Source organism: Pituophis catenifer, unplaced genomic scaffold (genome assembly GCF_029215685.1).
Source record: "Pituophis catenifer annectens isolate HBS135680 unplaced genomic scaffold, rPitCat1.0.hap2 SCAF_2, whole genome shotgun sequence".
Taxonomy (NCBI): Eukaryota; Metazoa; Chordata; class Lepidosauria; order Squamata; family Colubridae; genus Pituophis; species Pituophis catenifer.
Window position 1 is genome coordinate 277,385,125 of NW_027256882.1, and position 18,538 is coordinate 277,403,662.

The 18,538-nt window shown below is 43.6% G+C and overlaps 1 protein-coding gene across 1 annotated transcript in view; it reads left to right on the top strand.

Annotated features, from left to right (window-relative positions):
• The first annotated feature begins 7,619 nt into the window (after nt 1-7,619).
• NPR3 (natriuretic peptide receptor 3) overlaps nt 7,620-18,538 on the top strand; it is a 72,909-nt gene continuing 61,990 nt past the window's right edge. Inside the window, exon 1 of the mRNA XM_070938911.1 lies at nt 7,620-8,732. Within this exon, the coding sequence (XP_070795012.1) occupies nt 8,006-8,732 (727 nt within the window). The 5' untranslated portion in view covers nt 7,620-8,005. The remainder of the gene's footprint in view (nt 8,733-18,538) is intronic.

The following is an 18,538-nucleotide window of genomic DNA, read 5'->3' on the forward strand; positions in this document are numbered from 1 at the left end:
ATCTCACATTAAAAAGCTTGTCACAAAGATTTAGAGTGAACATTGCTGGCCAAGTTATAGACTAACATTTCACTGATTCATACAATCAACCCCCTACTAATTCATTCATGTTAAAGTGGCCTTAATTGCTCTGAAATAAGATCAAGTAATAACATTTTAATGTGATGTTTAGCCTGTCAGATATGCATTCATATCAGTGGTGGGTTTCAAAAATTTTTACTACTGGTTCTGTGGATGTGGCTTGGTGGTGTGGCATGGCTTGGTGGGCGTGGCAGGGGAAGGATACTGTAAAATATCCATTCCCTCCCCAATCCAGGGGAAGGTTACTGCAAAATCCCCATTTCCTCCCGATCAGCTGGGACTTGGGAGGCAGAGAATAGATGGGGGTGGGGCCAGTCAGAATTTTTACTACTGGTTCTCCGAACTACTCAAAATTTCCGCTACCGGTTCTCCAGAACTGGTCAGAACCTGCTGAAACCCACCTCTGATTCACATGTAAGTAGAAACGTTAGTTTTAATTTAGACTGGAACAGGATCATTCTTTCAAGTGCGCTTTGAAGTGGAGGGCTTATTTCCAAATAATTAGATCAAGTTGCCCAAGAAATTTGTGTTTATAATTTTATAATTCTGTGTTTTGAGGTTGAGAAACACTGGTATGATTCACAATATCTGGTTATGAAAACCAAATGTATAACTGAATCTTAGCGAGTGGGAAAACAGTACCCTTTCCCAATAATGGTTTTCTCTATTCAAAACTGCCCTTCAAACTGCTTTTCTCGTAAGATTCTCAACAGTATGAATTGCTGATCTGGTCACTCAATTATAATTTTCAGCTGGGCATAAGATGACAAGAAGCAGTTTGATTCATATTTCTAAACTATCACTTGACGTTTGAAACTCTAATAGAATTCCAGTAGAATTCACACATCACATTCAGTTGTAACATGGTTTGCTCGGTTGTGGCTTATTCAATAAATGCTGAACAAAATCTGCGGTTTTTCAAATATCTTTTATTAACAGTAACAGAGTTGGAAGGGACCTTGGACGTCATCTAGTCCAGCCCCCTGCTGACGCAGGAGACCTGTACTAGGTCTATGTTTGGTTTGGTAGATATAGACCCCCGAAATACATCCTCAAAATATGGTCACATTATTTATCATTATATTTATTTACAGATAGTCCTTGAGTTATAACCATTATTGAGCCTGGCAGTTATGATCACAAATCATGGCGGTCATAAGAGCAGATCCTCATGTGACTGATTCAATTTAAAGACTTTTTCTTGCAGTGATCGTTAATCAAATTCCACTGTGGTTAAGCAAACCCACTATTTGTAATAGGATAGTTTTTGACAGAAACTGAAAATAAATGCTATTTTTGGGCAAAAATATTGTAAATTGTGGTCACATGACTGCAGGGCACTGCAAATGGCCATACTTGCTGGCCAGTTGCCAACCACCCAAAATGTGATCATGTGACCATGAGGGGACGCATTTAGAATTGGGTCATAAATCCGAGGGGAAGGTCCATCAGAACTTCATATGGTTGCTAAGCAACCAGTCATAAATCAAGAGAATACTTATATTGTAGGGGTGAAATCCAGCAGGTTCTGGAGAACCGGTAGCGGAAATTTTGAGCAGTTCAGAGAACCGGCAAATACCACCTCTGGCTGACCCCAGAGTGGGGTGGGAATGGAGATTTTGCAATATCCTTCCCCCAGGAGTGGGGAGGGAATGGGGATTTTGCAGTATCCTTCGCCTGTAGTGGGGTGGGAATGGAGATTTTGCAGTATCCTTCCCCTGCCACGCCCACCAAGCAATGCCCACCAAGCCACACCCACAGAACCGGTAGTAAAAAAAATTGGATTTCACCACTGTTATATTGCCTTTTATTTTGTATAACTCAAAGGGTTGCTTCTTTCCCCACCCCCCCCCATAACAACAATCCTGAGGTGGGTTGATTGAGGAAGAATGACTAATCCAAAGTCACCCAGCTGGCTTCATGCCTATGTGAGGTCTCCTGGTTTCTATTTTGGCACTTTCACCACTACTTCAAACTGGCTCAGTTGTGGCCTAGAATGATGAGTGAAACCGGCCCAAATGAGACCAAGATTATTATGTGAACTTATTTAATTCTCTACAGCAACTCTCTTCAAGCTGGTGTTCTCCAGATGTGCTGGGACTTCAGCTTTGTTTTAGCTGATTTATAAAAGGAAATGGGGGGGGGGAGGGAACCTGAATCACTTAAGGCAGAAGGAGATCATTGCTTCATTTCTTGTACTTTGCCTTGTCAACAGAAAGTGTTTTCAGAGTTAGTACCCTTCCCACTGACTTCAGTGTAAATGGGAAAGGCTAAACTGGTCTTAATGCCTATGAAGATTCTCAGTCGTCCAAGTCATGGTTGCTCCAAATGTGCTTTTTCAAAAGGCAACTGGATCCAAAAAGCTTCTTTGGTTCAAAAGAAGTAGTTTCTTGGATGAGAAGTGTAACATCTTCGGAAGTTGTGGGAGCTTCATCACTTGAGACTTGCAAGAAAAGATTGGACTGCCATTTGTCAGAAATGGTGTAGGGTCTCCTGCTTGAGTGGGGGGTTGGACTAGATGACCTGTAAGGTCCCTACCAACTCTGTTAATCTGTTAATCTTCAAGGAAAAAACAATAAAGTCCAATTGCCTTTTGAAAAAACACCTTTGGGACTAAGCTGGTCTTAATGTTATGATCCTATTGTTGAAATGTTCACATTTTCACTTACACAGCACTACCTCCTACAAAACATTGTCAGGCACAAATGTTTGGGAATTCTGTGCGCGGCACACTGGACAAACTATTCAACCAGTACCATCCTGGATTACTTTATTCAGTTTCAGTGAACTTAGTCACAACTAAATCTGTAGTCTATTGTGACCAAAAAGTGAAACGAATTATTCTGAATTAAGCCGACGCAAACCTTGGAGAGTTGTTCTACTTTGAGGAAAGCTTGAACACCTCATCCTCTAGAAACTGCAACTCTGAGAATGTCTACTGAGATTCTCAATCATCCAGATTGTTTGTCCCAAAGGTGAGTTTTCTCAAAAGGCAACTGGACTTACTTGGATTTTTTCTTTTGAAAATGTTTAGTTTCTCATCCAAGAAGCTTCTTCATTTTTGAATGAGAAGTGAAACATTTTCAAAGAAAAAAACCAAGAACTTCCAGGTGCCTTTTGGGAAAAAAGCATCTTTGGGGTGCTCCTCAGAATAGGCCCCCTTCTAAGATTGAACAAAAATATGCGTAATGCTTTGCTCTGCTTCTCAGCCCCTCTTCAAAACAGCTTCTCTGGCCGTAGTTACCAAACTTTGATGAACAAGCATAGTGGGAGGATCCATTGGTCTCTTCCAGTCCTGTAATTTTTTTATTTACTTTCTCCACCATGCTGTCTCCAAGAAGATTCTTCTGACTTTAGCAAGTATGATGGAATGTACTCTGGATTCCAAGGAGGAGATTCATTCCAGAAGACCAAGAGATAGTGAAGTTTAGATTGTTTGGTTGGGAGAAAGAGTTAAGACAGCCCCTCTTTAGCATTTCTCAGAGTATATATTTGAGGATGAAAGTAGTTGCTTTAGTTTGGTAAGATTTCTGTCTGTCGGTGAGGAACAATAAAGGTAACTGCTTAGAAGTAATTCTACGTGTCTTGGTTTTTGGGGCCTGACAGCAAGAGACTAAAAAGAGACAAGAATCTCCAATGCAACATGAACGGCTTTGTCAGTGCAAATTGTGTGATCTCTTTGTTTGCCATCTCTTCAACATGAATCCCTTCATTAACACAACCTGGTGTAGGAAGAAATATCCTTCTGGGTTCAGCTCCAAGTGGGGAAAAAGACACGGGAAATATGGAGACTGCTTGGAAAGATGGTTTAATGATGGACAGGATCACATGGTTTGAGTTCCTGAACAGAAAAAGGGCCGAGATGCTGTGAGTCCCCGGGTTTTATGCCCTCTCTGGCTTTGAACTACCTGGGGCCCAGAAAGAGTATCCTGATTGGTTGTCAGACTCCCAGGGGGTGGGGGTCTTAGCTAGCCTTGCTGATGTAATCTTCCCAGGTACCATGTGGTGAGTTTCTGTTGCTAGATGGGTCCTATTGTGTTAGTTTCTGTTGCTAGATGGGTCCTATTGTGTTGCAGATGATGGTCCATTGACAAAGATGGGAGGGAATTGAGTTTCTGCCTCTGGCCCATTTACAAAGGGTGGGGGGGCAAGAAGGTGGGAGCTGCTTTGTCTTTAAAACATACTTCTCCATTTCTCATCCAGGGAAACATAATATTCTGCCTTTTTAATATTTCCTAAATTATTTCATTCTTCTAGGAAAGGGGTGGCTGCTAACTTCCTACACTGGGTTTGCCTTGTAAAAGTCTACTCTGAAGTCTTCTCCATTGATTTGCATTAGGGCTGGATACAGATATAATGCATTGATATACAACTGATGAGGCGGTTCCATGTGGAATCTATTGAACAAGGGTATTCAAAATGTTCCAAGTATGGAATAGCCCATCTGATTCTTTGCAGCTTTATCTGAAACTCATAATATCATGGGAATTCCATTTCACGTTGTTTTGAATGTTTTATGATTGGCTTGTTCTTTTTTTAAGCACCACCACCACCCAGCTATAAAAACTTAGAAAAGCACATTAGCCAATAAAACACCAGGCAAAGGGTTTATTTCTACTTCCATTAGCTGGAACTAGTTAAGGCAGAAGACGGGTGAGAAAGAATAAAAAGCACACGTTCTAAGACAACGTCATCTAAAATAAAGACTGTTTCCTGCTAGAGTATGAGTTTATTGCTGCATTAAAAATCTGTTATGAGGAAGAACTCATTGGTTGTAATTTAATATATTTATCCACTGTGTTGTGTGCATTTCACTTTATGTCTGAATTACCTTTTGTGGTTCTACTTAATTAGTTTGTAAGGCACATAACCGTTCATAAACTTCTCTCTTAAAACTTACATCAATACAGATGAGGGCTGGTATTCATCTTGGAAACAAAGGCTATTAATCAGGGGTGAAATCCAGCAGGTTCTGGAGAACTGGTAGCGGAAATTTTGAGCAGTTCGGAGAACCGGAAGATACCACCTCTGGCTGGCCCCAGAGTGGGGTGGGAATGGAGCTTTTGCAATATCCTTCCCCCAGGAGTGGGGAGGGAATGGGGTTTTTGCAGTTTCCTTCTCCTGCCACGCCCACCAAGCCACACCACACCCACCAAGCCACACCCACAGAACCGGTAGTAAAAAAAAATTTCACTTCTGCTATTAATGTATTTTTCATGTGGTTTGAATGATATTTTTGTTTACTGCTTCCATTTCCTTCTCCCCCCCCCTCCACACACACATCTTTCCTCCTACTGATAACTAGATTCATGCTTTTAGTCCTTAACAAATACGATCTACAACATTTGTTACACAACTCTGCTAATACAGATTTTAGGTCATGCATGATATGGTATGATTTATTTATTTAATTGAATTGTAAAGTGCGTGTTGTGAAGATTTTCACAAGTTTGTAGCTTCCACCCACAGAGTAGATCAAAATTCTGCACAATGTACAGAATTTTGTACATTGTACAATACATTGCAATTCTTTATAATGATAGTTATTTTATTTTTCATGGTTTTTGTAGTCCTCTAAGATGGAAGGGATCTTATAGTCTAGTAGTCCTTGATTTATGACCACAATTGGCATCAGGATTTCTGTTGTTAAGCAAGGCGTTAAATGAGTTGGCCTGATTTTACCATCTTTTTTGCTAAGGTTATATATATACGCAAACCACTGCAGTTGCAAAGTGAATCATGCAGTTGTTAAGTGAATCTGGCTTGCCTCATTGACTTTCCCTGTTGGCTAGGAAAGTTGCAAATGGCAACTCCAGGACGCTGCAATACATGCTTGATCTGAATTTTGATCAAGAGATAGTGGGAATACTGCAACTGTCATAACTTACTTTTTTCAATGATGTAACTTTAAAACAGTCTCTAAACGAATGGTTGTAAATGGAAGACTACCTGGTGTTGAAAAGTACCTCAAAAGGCCATTCTGTCTGGCGCAGGAACTTTCAGATCCAACCTCTGAAGACCTCCAGAAACAGGAAATATATCTTTTTATGAGGCAACATGTTCCACTTAAACTAACTTTATTGTCACTTTGAATGTACACTAATCGGCATACATTAAAATGAAATTTCATTGCATACAGCTCTCAAAGGGTCTCCACCTCCAATATACACTATATAAACATGACAAAATAAATAAATACAAATAAATCAGCGGTGAAATCCACTTACCTTTGCTATCGGTTCGGGAACAGGAGCACAGAGGGTCAAAAACGGGACGTAATGATGTCCCGGCGGGTGGGTGGAGCCTCCTGCTGCCAGCGCTACCGGTTCGTGCGAGCCGGATAGTCCGGCTGGATTTCACCGCTGAAATAAATACTTCGAAATGTGTTGATAGCTCTCACTACAACCTTATTGTATATGACCGCTTACTACCTAAGCCTTGCTGTCTTTCTCAATCTGTAACTTCCCCCTCTCTTAACCATATAGGAAGTGTCTTGTTCTTTGAACTCTTACTTCCTTTCTGCAATTTTGCTCTAAGAGCCTATTCCACTGCTGGAATGGGTAGATTTTATATTCCTTAGTAGGAAAGAGAAGGAGAGGAAGAAAGTAGGAAGAAAGTAGGAGGAGAAAGAGGAAGGAAGGAAAAGAAGGGGAGGAGAAGAAGAAAGGTTGGAGTAAAGGTAAATGGTAAAAGAGCAGCCCCGAAAAAGTAAAAAGTAAAAATGAAAGTTAAAAGATAAGATGAATGAAAAATGATGGATAAATGACTGTCCATGTAAATGTGTTTTTGAGAAATAAAAATAAAAAACTTTTTTGAAGAAAAAAAAAGATTTTACATTCCTTGTCTAGTTATCCCAAGCTGTTTTATCAAATATCTCCTTCAAATGTTTTAACGCTTTAAATCCACTCAGAGAGTGGATATGATTCTCCAGGATGCAAAGCAGATTCTCTGCCGAAGAGATTCCTCGTGGCTCGCAGGGATCCGACTCCAGGTTTGGCTAAAGGCCCGGCACCCTCGCCCTTGTTTCCCAGGCAGGATGCTCAGGATTAGAACAGAATAGAGCTTTGGAAGGGTACCTTGGAGGTCTTCTAGTCCAGCCCCCTACTCAAGCTGGATCGCAGCCTGGATTTGGACTCCCCCACCCCACCCCACGGGAGGATGAAGAGCGCCACCATCCCCACCTAAGCAGGGGCGCGCAATTCCTGGCCATCGGAGGTCGGCGCCTGGATTCCCCGTCTCCAAGTCTCCCAGAACAAAAGCGTCGGGAAAACCAAAGAGGGCATAAAGGCAGCGTGTGAACGCGGGGCGGGTCGGAGCCCAAGAAGGAGAGGGGGAGGGGAGGGCGTGGCCAGCCAAGCCAAGGGACGGTTGGGAATGGCTCCTCCCCAGCCGCCCGCCTCCCCCGAAGCGCAAACCCGGCCTCGCCGCGCCGCGTGTGTGGCGACCGGGCGCGCGGGCTACAGCCGCAGTATTTAAACAGAGGCTATGAGGCCGGGAGCGGCAAGGACGGTCGACCCAGCTCGCTCGGGAGGCAGAGAGATTGGGGAGGCGGGTGGGGAGGAAGAGGAGGAGGAAGAAGAAGAAGTGGGCGAAGAAGAGGATGAGGATGCTGGCGCCTCCGTTGGCTCTCCTATTCCTACGGCTCCATGGAGGACGGCGGGGCGCGGGAAAGTTGTAGTGGGGCGGCAGACCGTCCCTTCCCAAAGGCGCGAAGCAAATCCACTCCCTATTCCTGACTAAAAGCCTCAAGAGGCGAGAGGGGGAGCAGCAGACGCCCCTTCCGAGCGGAGCCCTCCAAACTTTCCCGCCGCGCTCGCTCGCTCGTTCCTTCTCGGCGACCGCCTGCGCTTGGTGCGCCTCAGGCTCACCCAGAAAAATATCCAAAGAAAAATAAAAGTGAACGCCCGCTCTGCCTTTGCCCACCATGCCTTCCCTTCTCTTCCTCAGCTGCTGCTTCTGCAGCCTGGCAGCTTGGCTGCTCTTGGCCACCCCCGCCCCCGGCAGCGGCGCTCCGGGCGCGGAGAAGGCGGCGGCGGCCGAGGAAGAGACCGCGCTGCGGGTGCTGGTGCTGCTGCCCAAGGACGACGCCTACCTGTTCTCGCTGACTCGGGTCAAGCCGGCCATCGAGTACGCGGTGCGGAGCCTGGAGGCCAACGGCTCGCTCCTGCCGGCGGGCTACAAATTCCGCCTTTTCTACAGCGACTCGGATTGCGGCAACCGGGCGCTCTTCAGCCTGGTGGATATGATCGCCTTGAAGCGGGAGTGGCCCGACCTGCTGCTGGGGCCGGTGTGCGATTACGCCGCCGCGCCGGTAGCCCGGCTGGCTTCGCATTGGAACCTGCCCATGATCTCAGCCGGCGCGCTGGCCGCTGGCTTCAGCCCCAAAACGGGCGAGTACTCGCACCTGACCCGGGTGTCTCCGGGCTACGCCAAGATGGGCGAGATGTTCCTGGCGCTTTTCCGCCACCACAAGTGGAGCCGCGTCCTGCTGGTTTACCACGAGGACAAGGAGCAGCGCAGCTGCTTCTTCGCCGCCGAAGGGGTCCACCTGGTCTTCCGAGAAGCCGGTTTGCACCCGGACGACTTCGCCTTCGAAGAGAGCGGCAAGTACGCCGACGACGTGGTGCGCGCCATCCAGGGCGGCGAGAGAGGTGAGGGCGCGCGGGTGGAGGGAGCGGGGTGGTGGAGGCGGGATCGCTCGCAGAGTTTTTATGCGATTTCCTAGCTGGATGCAAAACGGAGTGTCCGGTGAAACAGCGCGCAATCCAGGACGGGAGGGAGCAGGGAGGGATCCCGAGGCCACAGCTCCACGCCGGATCCGTAGGAAGAGAGCGTGTGGATGGGACTTGAATCGAGGATCATGCGCGCGGTGGATCGCATGGCTTTGATCCGAATGAACCTGCAGCCCTCTCTCGGTGGTTGAAGACTAGAAACACCCGTTCTGATATACGCCAAGGATTTTCGGAGTTGTAGCCCAAAACATCTGGGGAGCCTCGGGTTGCCTGCGGTTCATCTCCATTTTAAGCTTCGTGCTATATTCATCCTGGGAGGGTGCCACCTCTAGCCGTATTTGCAGAGCTGGTTGCAAATATTTACTCAGAAGTAACTCGGACCGAGTTCAGTAGGTCAGACTTATTCCCAGGTAAAGAGGACCCATAGCAGTTGCAGCTTCTGCGCTTCTGACCTGTCCTTGCAAATTCTCTGTGGGGTAAGTCGGGCTCCAGGCAGGTAGGTAGGTAGGTAGGTAGGTAGGTAGGTAGGAAGGAAGGAAGGAAGGAAGGAAGGAAGGAAGGAAGGACTTATGAATTACAGAAGGCTGAAATATGAACAGAGATGCAACTTGAACCAGATTCAAAGATCTCATTCAAATACCTAAAAATTCATAGGATTCTCCTTTATCCTTCGTGGTGAAAAAAGTTTGCTTATCAGACTTAAACACAATATGGTATCTTAATTGGCAAAATCTGTTTCAAAAAGAAGGAAAATTTTTCAAAAAAAAAATGGAATTCATGACAAAGGTGTCTTGGTACCTAACCAAGGAAGAAACATCCTGTTAGTAGGAACATTGGTGTGAAACAGGAGCCGTAAAACTTCTACTATAGCAATATGGGTATTATGACAGAAGGAGTATAGCATCACCAGTTACATCTTTCTCCCAAACAAGGCACTTTCCATTGAATTCTCATTCATTGAATTCACATTAATGCTGTCCCATGCATGACCCAATGGGGTTCTTGATGGCTTGATGCCATATAGCATGTCAGATGGTAGTATGATGCCATATGATGCTACATAGTATGACAGACTGTAGTTGATTTGTCCTATGACATCAAGTCCTGTGCATCACATAGCCCATTAAGTACTCCTATTGGGTTGTGCATGTAACATCACTGATGTGAATTCAGTGAATGTGAATTCAATGGAAAGTGCTTTGCTTGGGAGAAAGATGTAACTTGTACACCGTAGCAACTTTAAAAATTGTTATCAAGTGGAATAGTTATTCAAAAAAGGCCAGAGACTGTCAGCATGTCAAAATTTGTACTTGATATTAGTATTTGATTTACATATTTATATTTCATTTACATTCGATTTGATATGTGTTCTGTTAGAGTAAGTAAAGAACATGAAAAATGTCTTCAATAGAGTTATATAATTTGCCTTAAATTACCTTGTACCTATAATTTTCAAAATCCCAATCCACATTTTTGTTTTACTTATCTCCTCCATTTAATTTGTCCACGACAGAGATAGGTGATGATCTTTAATCAAATTCTCAACATGATTTATGAGAAAATATAAAAAGCAAAGGCATGCTGATTTTCATGCATTGTTGCCATGTACCCGTAGCTCCATCCAGTCACCCCGACTTTACCCCAAATTAAGAGACTACACAGGGTCATAAAACGGAAGGGTTTTTTTGTTATATACCTTTTGTGTTTAAGGTAAAGGGTACCATTATTCATTCACTTGCTTGAAATTAAGGGTGCAGGTAGATTATAATATTTATTTTTTAAAAAAAATCACTGTTTCTGTACACTGCTCCAATGATATGATTCTGAGCCATACAAAGTTGGAATTCTGGTTTATACTTTTTATAATGTGCCTGCATATATAGAGTTGGTACAACTCGAACAACAAATTAAGAAGCTCAAAAACACCAATCAGTGACAATCTCAGTAAATAGTTTCAAGAAGCCAATTCTTAAGAAGCCAAGTTTAATTCTATCTTTGTAAGGAGGCTGGAGATAGTACTTTTGAGGTATGTAAGGAATCGCAGTAAGATAATATACATATGCAAGTTGCTATAAAGTACTGTGCAGATGTGTGTTAACTCCTTTGTGTACTTTTCCCTTTTATAGTACATTTCCTAATGTTTCTGTAGCTTGGGAAATAATAGAATGGGAAATATTTGGAGCTGATCATTTAGAAGAGTGCTCTGGAGTTTATGTTAGCTTCATGTTAAACTATTATTTATGAGCTGTGCTTCTCCATGACTACTATGAGTTTGATTGCACATAAGCAATGTTCAAATGAAAAATTGAGAATCCTAATTTATGGAGTTCCACTCTGAATAAAGTGTATTTGCCATTTATTTGACTGAATTTTTATTCAGAATATTGTTAAGAAAACTGGTATATTTCTAATCCATTTCATAATGGATTCTGTTCATTTGTATCATTGCTCTTTTATTCGTTCATTGAATACCATCATGCATGTTTGTTTACAGTTCTACTTAATAGCATTTACTGTAGATTGTACGAAACAGGTGGTTAAACATAAACAATTGCTATGAATTTCCACCTACAACAGAGATGGGGTAAGCCTATCGCTGTCTCTAAGCTCAAACGAAATCCAGTTATTTCAGATAAAAATCCGCTTCTGCCTTGCTTTCCAAATTTTATTCATTTCAGAAGCTTACTTTAGAAGTGCATAGTTTTTCCCCCTTTTTATTACTTTGTTACACAAGTGGAAACCAGAAATGTTTGCACATTTATAAGAAGTACACTTGGATTATGATCAGTAAGCCCCTTTGCTCCCTAGTTTACAACACAAGTGGTTGTTTGCAGATCCATATAGCTACAGTCGCAATTTCCTGGAGATGAAATTGGCCCTTATGAGACAACAAGATAGTAAAGCAGTCTATCTCACCATGCCTCATCAAGAAGAAACCACAAAGTCCCAAGCAGAATCCTTTTTTTTTTTTTTTAAATGTTCCGGATGATCAGATAAGACTGAGTTAACTTCAAAGTTATGTTCCTTTCCTTCCTGTGTTACCACCTCAGAATTCCTGTTCCTCCCTTTGCTGTCTTCTCCTATTTCCATTTACTGTTTATATTTGTCAATGAAGAAATGAGCAGGATTTCCCTCCCATTTCTTCCTGTGCTTCCCTCTGGCATCTGGCAGATACAACAGTCTTTCCCCAAAGCTTAGCTCATTGTTATGTTATTTACCTGCGCAGATGTCTTGCCCAATCTGTTGCTATTTAGATGTGATGCAGGCAGGAGTGAAATCCAGCAGGTACTGACAGGTTCTGGAGAACCGGTAGTGGAAATTTTGAGTAGTTCAGAGAACTGGCAAATACCACCTCTGGCTGGCCCCAGAGTGGGGTGGGAATGGAGATTTTGCAATATCTTCCCCCAGGAGTGGGCAGGGAATGGGGATTTTGCAGTATCCTTCCCCTGCCAGACTCACCAAGCCATACCCACAGAACCTGTAGTAAAAAAAAATTGGATTTCACCACTGGATGGAGGACATCTGAAGGGTAACAGGGCTATGAAACGTGGATCAAGATGATGTACAAGAGTAGCTTCTGAAAATCATGTTATTATTATTTGCCTTAGCTTCAAATATTTCTTTCACAATATCAGTTTCCCCCCCCCCCCCCCACGTCTGTTTTTCCTGTTTTTATTCAAACTAGGAAGTGGTTCTTTGGTAGGTCAGACCAGGATGACTTTTGGACTCCTTTAGTTCAGCAGGACTAATAAGCGAGGAAGTCAGTGTTACAATAAATGGCAGATTCTGCTGGATTGTTCGTGGCATGGACTTGTCAACCAATTGCCTGAAATAATAACTGTTTCCAGAAATTTCATTGCAGCTGAAAACAAGGAGTAATCTTGGTTCACCTAAAGACTCAGACATTGAGGCATAAACAACTAATGAAGTGGACTGTAGTTCACAAAAGCTTGTGCTGTAATAAATATGTTGTTCTTTAAGCTCCCCGGGAGTCCTTGTGGTATTTATAAAATGTGAATGAAGTCACAAGGGTTGAATTCATAACTGTCCTGTTAAACACACAGTTGCCCTTTTGAGAGCCTACTCAGAAAATCTGTAAGCATTGCAGAGAAGGAGCCCATATCTGTAAAAGGAATGTCCCAAAAAACAAGAATATAAGAAAGTTGCAGTAGTATCTGACACGTATCTTATGCTCACTATATCCCTTGAGTAAGCCAGACATTAACAGCAGCAAATCTAAAGGAAGACAGGTCTTCCCACAACTAGCTTAAAGTGGCATCCACATCCATTAAAATCTGTTGTTGTTAGTTGCAAAGTCGTGTCCGACCCATCGTGACCCCATGGACAACGTTCCTCCAGGCCTTCCTGTCCTCTACCATCCTCTGGAGTCCATTTAAGCTCACTCCAACTGCTTCAGTGTCTCCATCCAGCCACCTCATTCTCTGTTGTCCCGTTCTTCTTTTGCCCTCAATCTTTCCCAGCATTAGGCTCTTCTCCAGTGAGTCCTTCCTTCTCATTAGGTGGCCAAAGTATTCGAGTTTCATCTTCAGGATCTGGTCTTCTAAAGAGCAATCAGGGTTGATCTCCTCTAGGACTGACCGGTTTGTTCACCTTGCAGTCCAAAGAACTCGCAGGAGTCTTCTCCAGCATCATAGTTCAAAGGCCTCAATTCTTTGGCGCTCAGTCTTTCTTATGTCCAACTTTCACAGCCATAAATTGCAACTGGGAAATTAAAATATACAAAAGCTTTTATGATATCTGGAATGGATTTAAATTGCAGGTAGGCCTCAATTCACAACCAATTGTTTAGCAATAGTTTGAAGTTACAACTGAAAAAAGATAGACAAGAAAATAGACCAAGAAAAGCTTTGATCTTTCATGCTTAAGTGTCTGGATGAAAGTTTTCCATTTCTGCAAAGTTTGAAACACTGACTATGGAATAATTGGGCCACATTTCTAAACTTTGGCAAATATGACAGAAACAATGGTTGCCACTGTGTGGTTCCTCTAGAGAAAGATCAAGGTTTTCAAATGACATCTGAGTTTATTGTACAATCATAAAATTAAAACCGATCTCAAACATAATCTTTGTCCAATTTCTGTTTGAGGCTAGATCTGCTAAAGCATTTTGATTAGCTAGTCTCTTTGTACACGTCAAGGAAGAGGAACACAACCGCTTATGAGGCAACCAATCCTTGCCATAAGAAAATTCCCCCTGATGGCTACATGGAATGCATGTAATCTCAACTCATTGGTTTTGCATGGCTTGCATGTCACTTGTATGATGCTCCTTTACATATATGAATACTGTTAACTGTACTGCTCCTCAGTCTTCTCTTATGCAGGTTAAACGTATATAGTTCCTTCCGTTGTTCCTTATAGCAGAAGTCCCCAGTCCCCGGTCCAATGGGCCACAGCCTGTTCAGAACCGTGGCATGGAAGTGGTGGGTAAGCATGCACATGCACGAAGCTGCATTTGTAAAAGCAACATCCCCCTCTGCCCCCGTTGCCACCTATGCTGGTCCACCGAGCCAGAAAGATTGGAGACTGCTGCCTAATAGGATTTAGTTTCCAGACTCTTCATTATCTTGATGGTTCGTCTCTGAACTTGCTTTGATTTGTTGATGCCCTTTTTAAGTTGCAATGCCCAGAATGACTGACCAAGGCAGAGGAGAGTAAGACAATTACTTCCTGTGTTCTGAGTCTATGCTCCTGCTACTGCATCTTAAGACTGCACTTGCCTGTTCAACTATATCACATGGCTCAAACTGTGATGTACAGAAAACAACCTCTTTCACACATATTATTGTTAAACCAGGTCTCCTCCATCCTACTCCTAGAGATGTACATCTACCATTGTACATAAATGGTGAGGAGGTGGAGAGGATGGGTAGTTTTAAATTTCTGGGCATTTATATCTCGGAGGATCTCTCATGGACTATGAATGTTAACATGCTTGCGAAGAAGGCACAGAAGAGGCTGTACTTCCTGAGAATGCTCAGGAAGATAAATCTATCTCAGCATCTACTTCTGTCCTACTATCGCAGTACCACTGAGAGTGTCCTGACATACGACATTCTTGCATGATATGGGAGCAGCTCTGTAGCGGACAAAAAAGCTCTACAGAGAACCATTAAAACTGCCCAGAATATCATCGGACTCCAGCTACTACCCCTGGACGACATCTTCGAATCTCGCTGTTTGAGAAAGTTGCATAACATTCTCAGAGACTCTTCCCATCCTGCTTACAATCTTTTTGGACTGTTGCCTTCTGGCAGAAGATACAGAACAATTAAAACTCGGACCACATGTTTTCTGAATAGTTTTTATCCCAGAGCTATAATTGCACTCAACAATGAACTAAAGGGCCACCATCAGTGAGCTGTTGGACAGTATTACTTGGTCTGTGGTGTGGATGTTTGGGTGGTTTAGGGGTGGGGAATTGTGGTGGGTGGGAGTGTGTTTGGGGATTATTATGTGTCTTGGACCTGGTCTTTGGGTATTAAGTGAATTTCGTTATATGAGTATACTGTGTATACACGTACAATGACAATAAAGTTATTTATTTATTTATTTACTTGGATGTTTTATTTTTTTCTCCCCATTTCCAAGACTTCATATTTCTCCCTGTTAAATTTTAACCTGTTCATTTTGACCTTGTGTTCAAGTCTATCTAGTGTTTTTTTTTTAATCTTCTCTTTCTCTTCTAAATCATTATCTGCAAATCTGGTGAAAATCCCCACAACTCCTCCATCCAAGTTCATTGCAACTTTATAGCACTTGGAACGGAGTAGTTTGGAGCTACTCTTGATCTTGGTGTGCTTAGTGGACTATTGGATGGAGTACTCAGTTGGTGTGATCAGTCAGATAGGACTCCATCTAATAGTTGGATGATATATTCTATATTTTGTCATTTTATTAATGGGGATATTGGCAAATCTATGGGCCAGGTCTCTCCACCTCTTCCAATCTTGCACTTTTTTGAGTTGTTCTATCCTTTGGCTGGTGTCAGCTTTGATGGTGTCCAGCCACTGTGTTCTTCGATGGCTTTTCCTTTTACCACTAACTCTTCCAAGCATAATTGCTCCCTCCAGTGAATTCTCCCTCATGACATGGCCAAAATAAGTGAGATGCAGTTTTTGGGGGAGGGGGGGTGTTTGCCTTCCGGGTAACATGTCTGGTGAATATAACCAACATTTTATCAAACACTTTGCTGACATCCACTATGTTCAGAGCATATCCTAAGAGAGTAACTTGTTCAAAAAAGGAGATAAGGGTAATCTGGCATGCCTTATTGGTGACAATCCCATGCCGGTTTTATAAATAGCCATTCTACCCAAATGCTCACAAATACACTGTTTAATAAACTGCTTGAGGACTTTAGACTTCATACTGACAGGCCTATAATTTCCTGATTCTTCCTCCTTCCCTTTTCTGCAGGCAGGGACAACAGTCTTCAGGGACCTCACCAGTTCTCCAGAAGTTATCAGAGATTATAGTTAGTGGTTTTGCAATCATCTCAAATAGTTTCTTCGATACCCTAGGATATAATTCTTCTGCCCCTAGAGATTTGAATTAGTTTAAGTCAGCTAAATATTCTTTTTCCCACCACTTTTGTAAATAGCATAAAAATAAATACAGATAATACAGTGCCCGCCAATTAAAGCAGGTATTTTTAATGTGAGCAGTTAATTATACTTAGTTCTTTTTATCGTCTGAATCAAATACAGTAGTGATTAAGATTGATGCTGAAAACATCTCAGTCCCAGCACCTCTGTACTTAAAAGTGTACAGGGAGTCCTCAACTTACAACCATAAATGAGCCCAAAATTTATATTGCTAAGTGAGAAATTTGTTAAGTGAGTTTTGCCCCATTTTATGACTTTGTTAAGTGAATCACTGCAGGTGTTAAATTGAGTGAACCTAGCTTCCCCATTGACTTGGGTTGTCAGAAGATTGCAAAAGGGGATCACATGATCCCAGGACACTGCAACCTTCGTAAATGTGAGTCAGTTGTCAAGCATCTGAATGTAAATCGTGACCATGGGAATGCTGCAATAGTCATAAGTGCGAAAAATGGTCACAAGTTACTTTTTTCAGTGCCCTTGTACTGAATGGTGACTAAGCGAACTGTTGTAATTCGAGGACTACCTGTATTGTACATTATGATGGCTAGCTCGAAATGGGAGACAGGATTTGATGGTAAACACATGTCAGTTTGATAGGGGAATTTCTGGGTGCAATTCAAGGTGCTGGTTATCACTTTTAAAACCCTACATGCAGGGGTGAAATGCTCCCGGTTCGGACCGGCTCGGGCGAGTAGGTAGCGATGATGGCCGGTGGTTCGGAGAACCGGTAGCAATGGCAGCTGGAAGCTCCGCCCACCTGCCCCATTCCCCGACTCTGGCCTTGTCACGGAGCTGCTGCCTGCTCGCCCTTCGCCACTCGGTGTATCCTACTGCTCACCTTTCTCCCGCGGCTGGCTGTCAGGGAAGGCAAGCGGCCAAAAGTTACTGGAGTCGCTCACTCTCCTTGAATGAGCCGCTCTGGTTCACGCGCCGGCTGCGCAGGCACACACCGTTTATTTAATTCAGCGGCAGGTTGGGTGTGCGCTTGCGCAGCCAGCGCATGGACCAGAGTGGCTCATTCAAGAAGGAGACTGAGCGACTCCAGTATCTTTCGTGCGCTTGCCTTCCCTGACAGCCAGCCGCGGGAGAAGTGTGAGCAGTAGGAGTCAGGGAATGGTGTATTCCCCGACTCCGGGGAATGGGGCGAGTGGGCGGAGCCGCATGGCGAAGGACGAGCAGGCAGCGGCTCCGCGGCAAGGCCAGAGTCGGGGAATTGTGCATTCCCCAACTCCGGGGAATGGGGCGGGTGGGCGGAGCCGCAGGAGAAAGGTAAGGACACGCTGGCAGAATAGAAATTTAAAAAGTTTTCCTACCAGGTTCTATGGGCGTGGCTTGGTGGGAGGGGGTCTTGTGACTGAGTGGACGTGGCTGTGAGTGACATTGAGTTGGCCACGCCCACTCAGTCACAGGACACCCCACACACACACCAAGCCACGCCCACAGAACCGGTAGGGAAAAATTTTAGATTTCATCCCTGCCTACATGGCATGAGGCTAGATTATTTGTGGAACCATCTTTGCATGAGGGTATCTGCCTGCCTCACCAGATCAGATAGTTAGTGTAAGGTCCCAGAAGTTTTCCCGAGCCACTGAGATGCCAAAGAGAGTGTGACTCGAGACAAGGCTTGCAAAAAGAAGCAGATTTTATTTTTGGCCAAAAACAAAATGCTGGGTGATGCTATATCCAGAACATACAGATATAATGCATGTGAGGAATAGCCACATCTCGAAGGAAAACTGCCTTCAAGTCCCATCTGGGTCGCCAGAAATGTAAGGTCCCAAAGTGTACTTGAGTCACCAGAATACCAAAGAAGAGGCTTACAAAAATATCAGCTTTAATTTGTACAAAGAAGAGCTGGGTAGACCATACCACTACATACAGTCAAAGAGCATGCAGTGAAAGGGCACAGCCTTGGGGAAGGTATGACATCCTTTTATACCTTCAGAGGCATTAGTTTAGTACCCAATTCTGGCCCCTCTGGCCCATGCCTTCCTTGTAGCCCTGCATTGGCTGTGCAGCAAGGAGCAGGAGCAGGGGGAGCTGAGTGCTTAGCAACAGAGGGACTAGGTGCTTAGTAACCCCTCTTCTTGAGATATC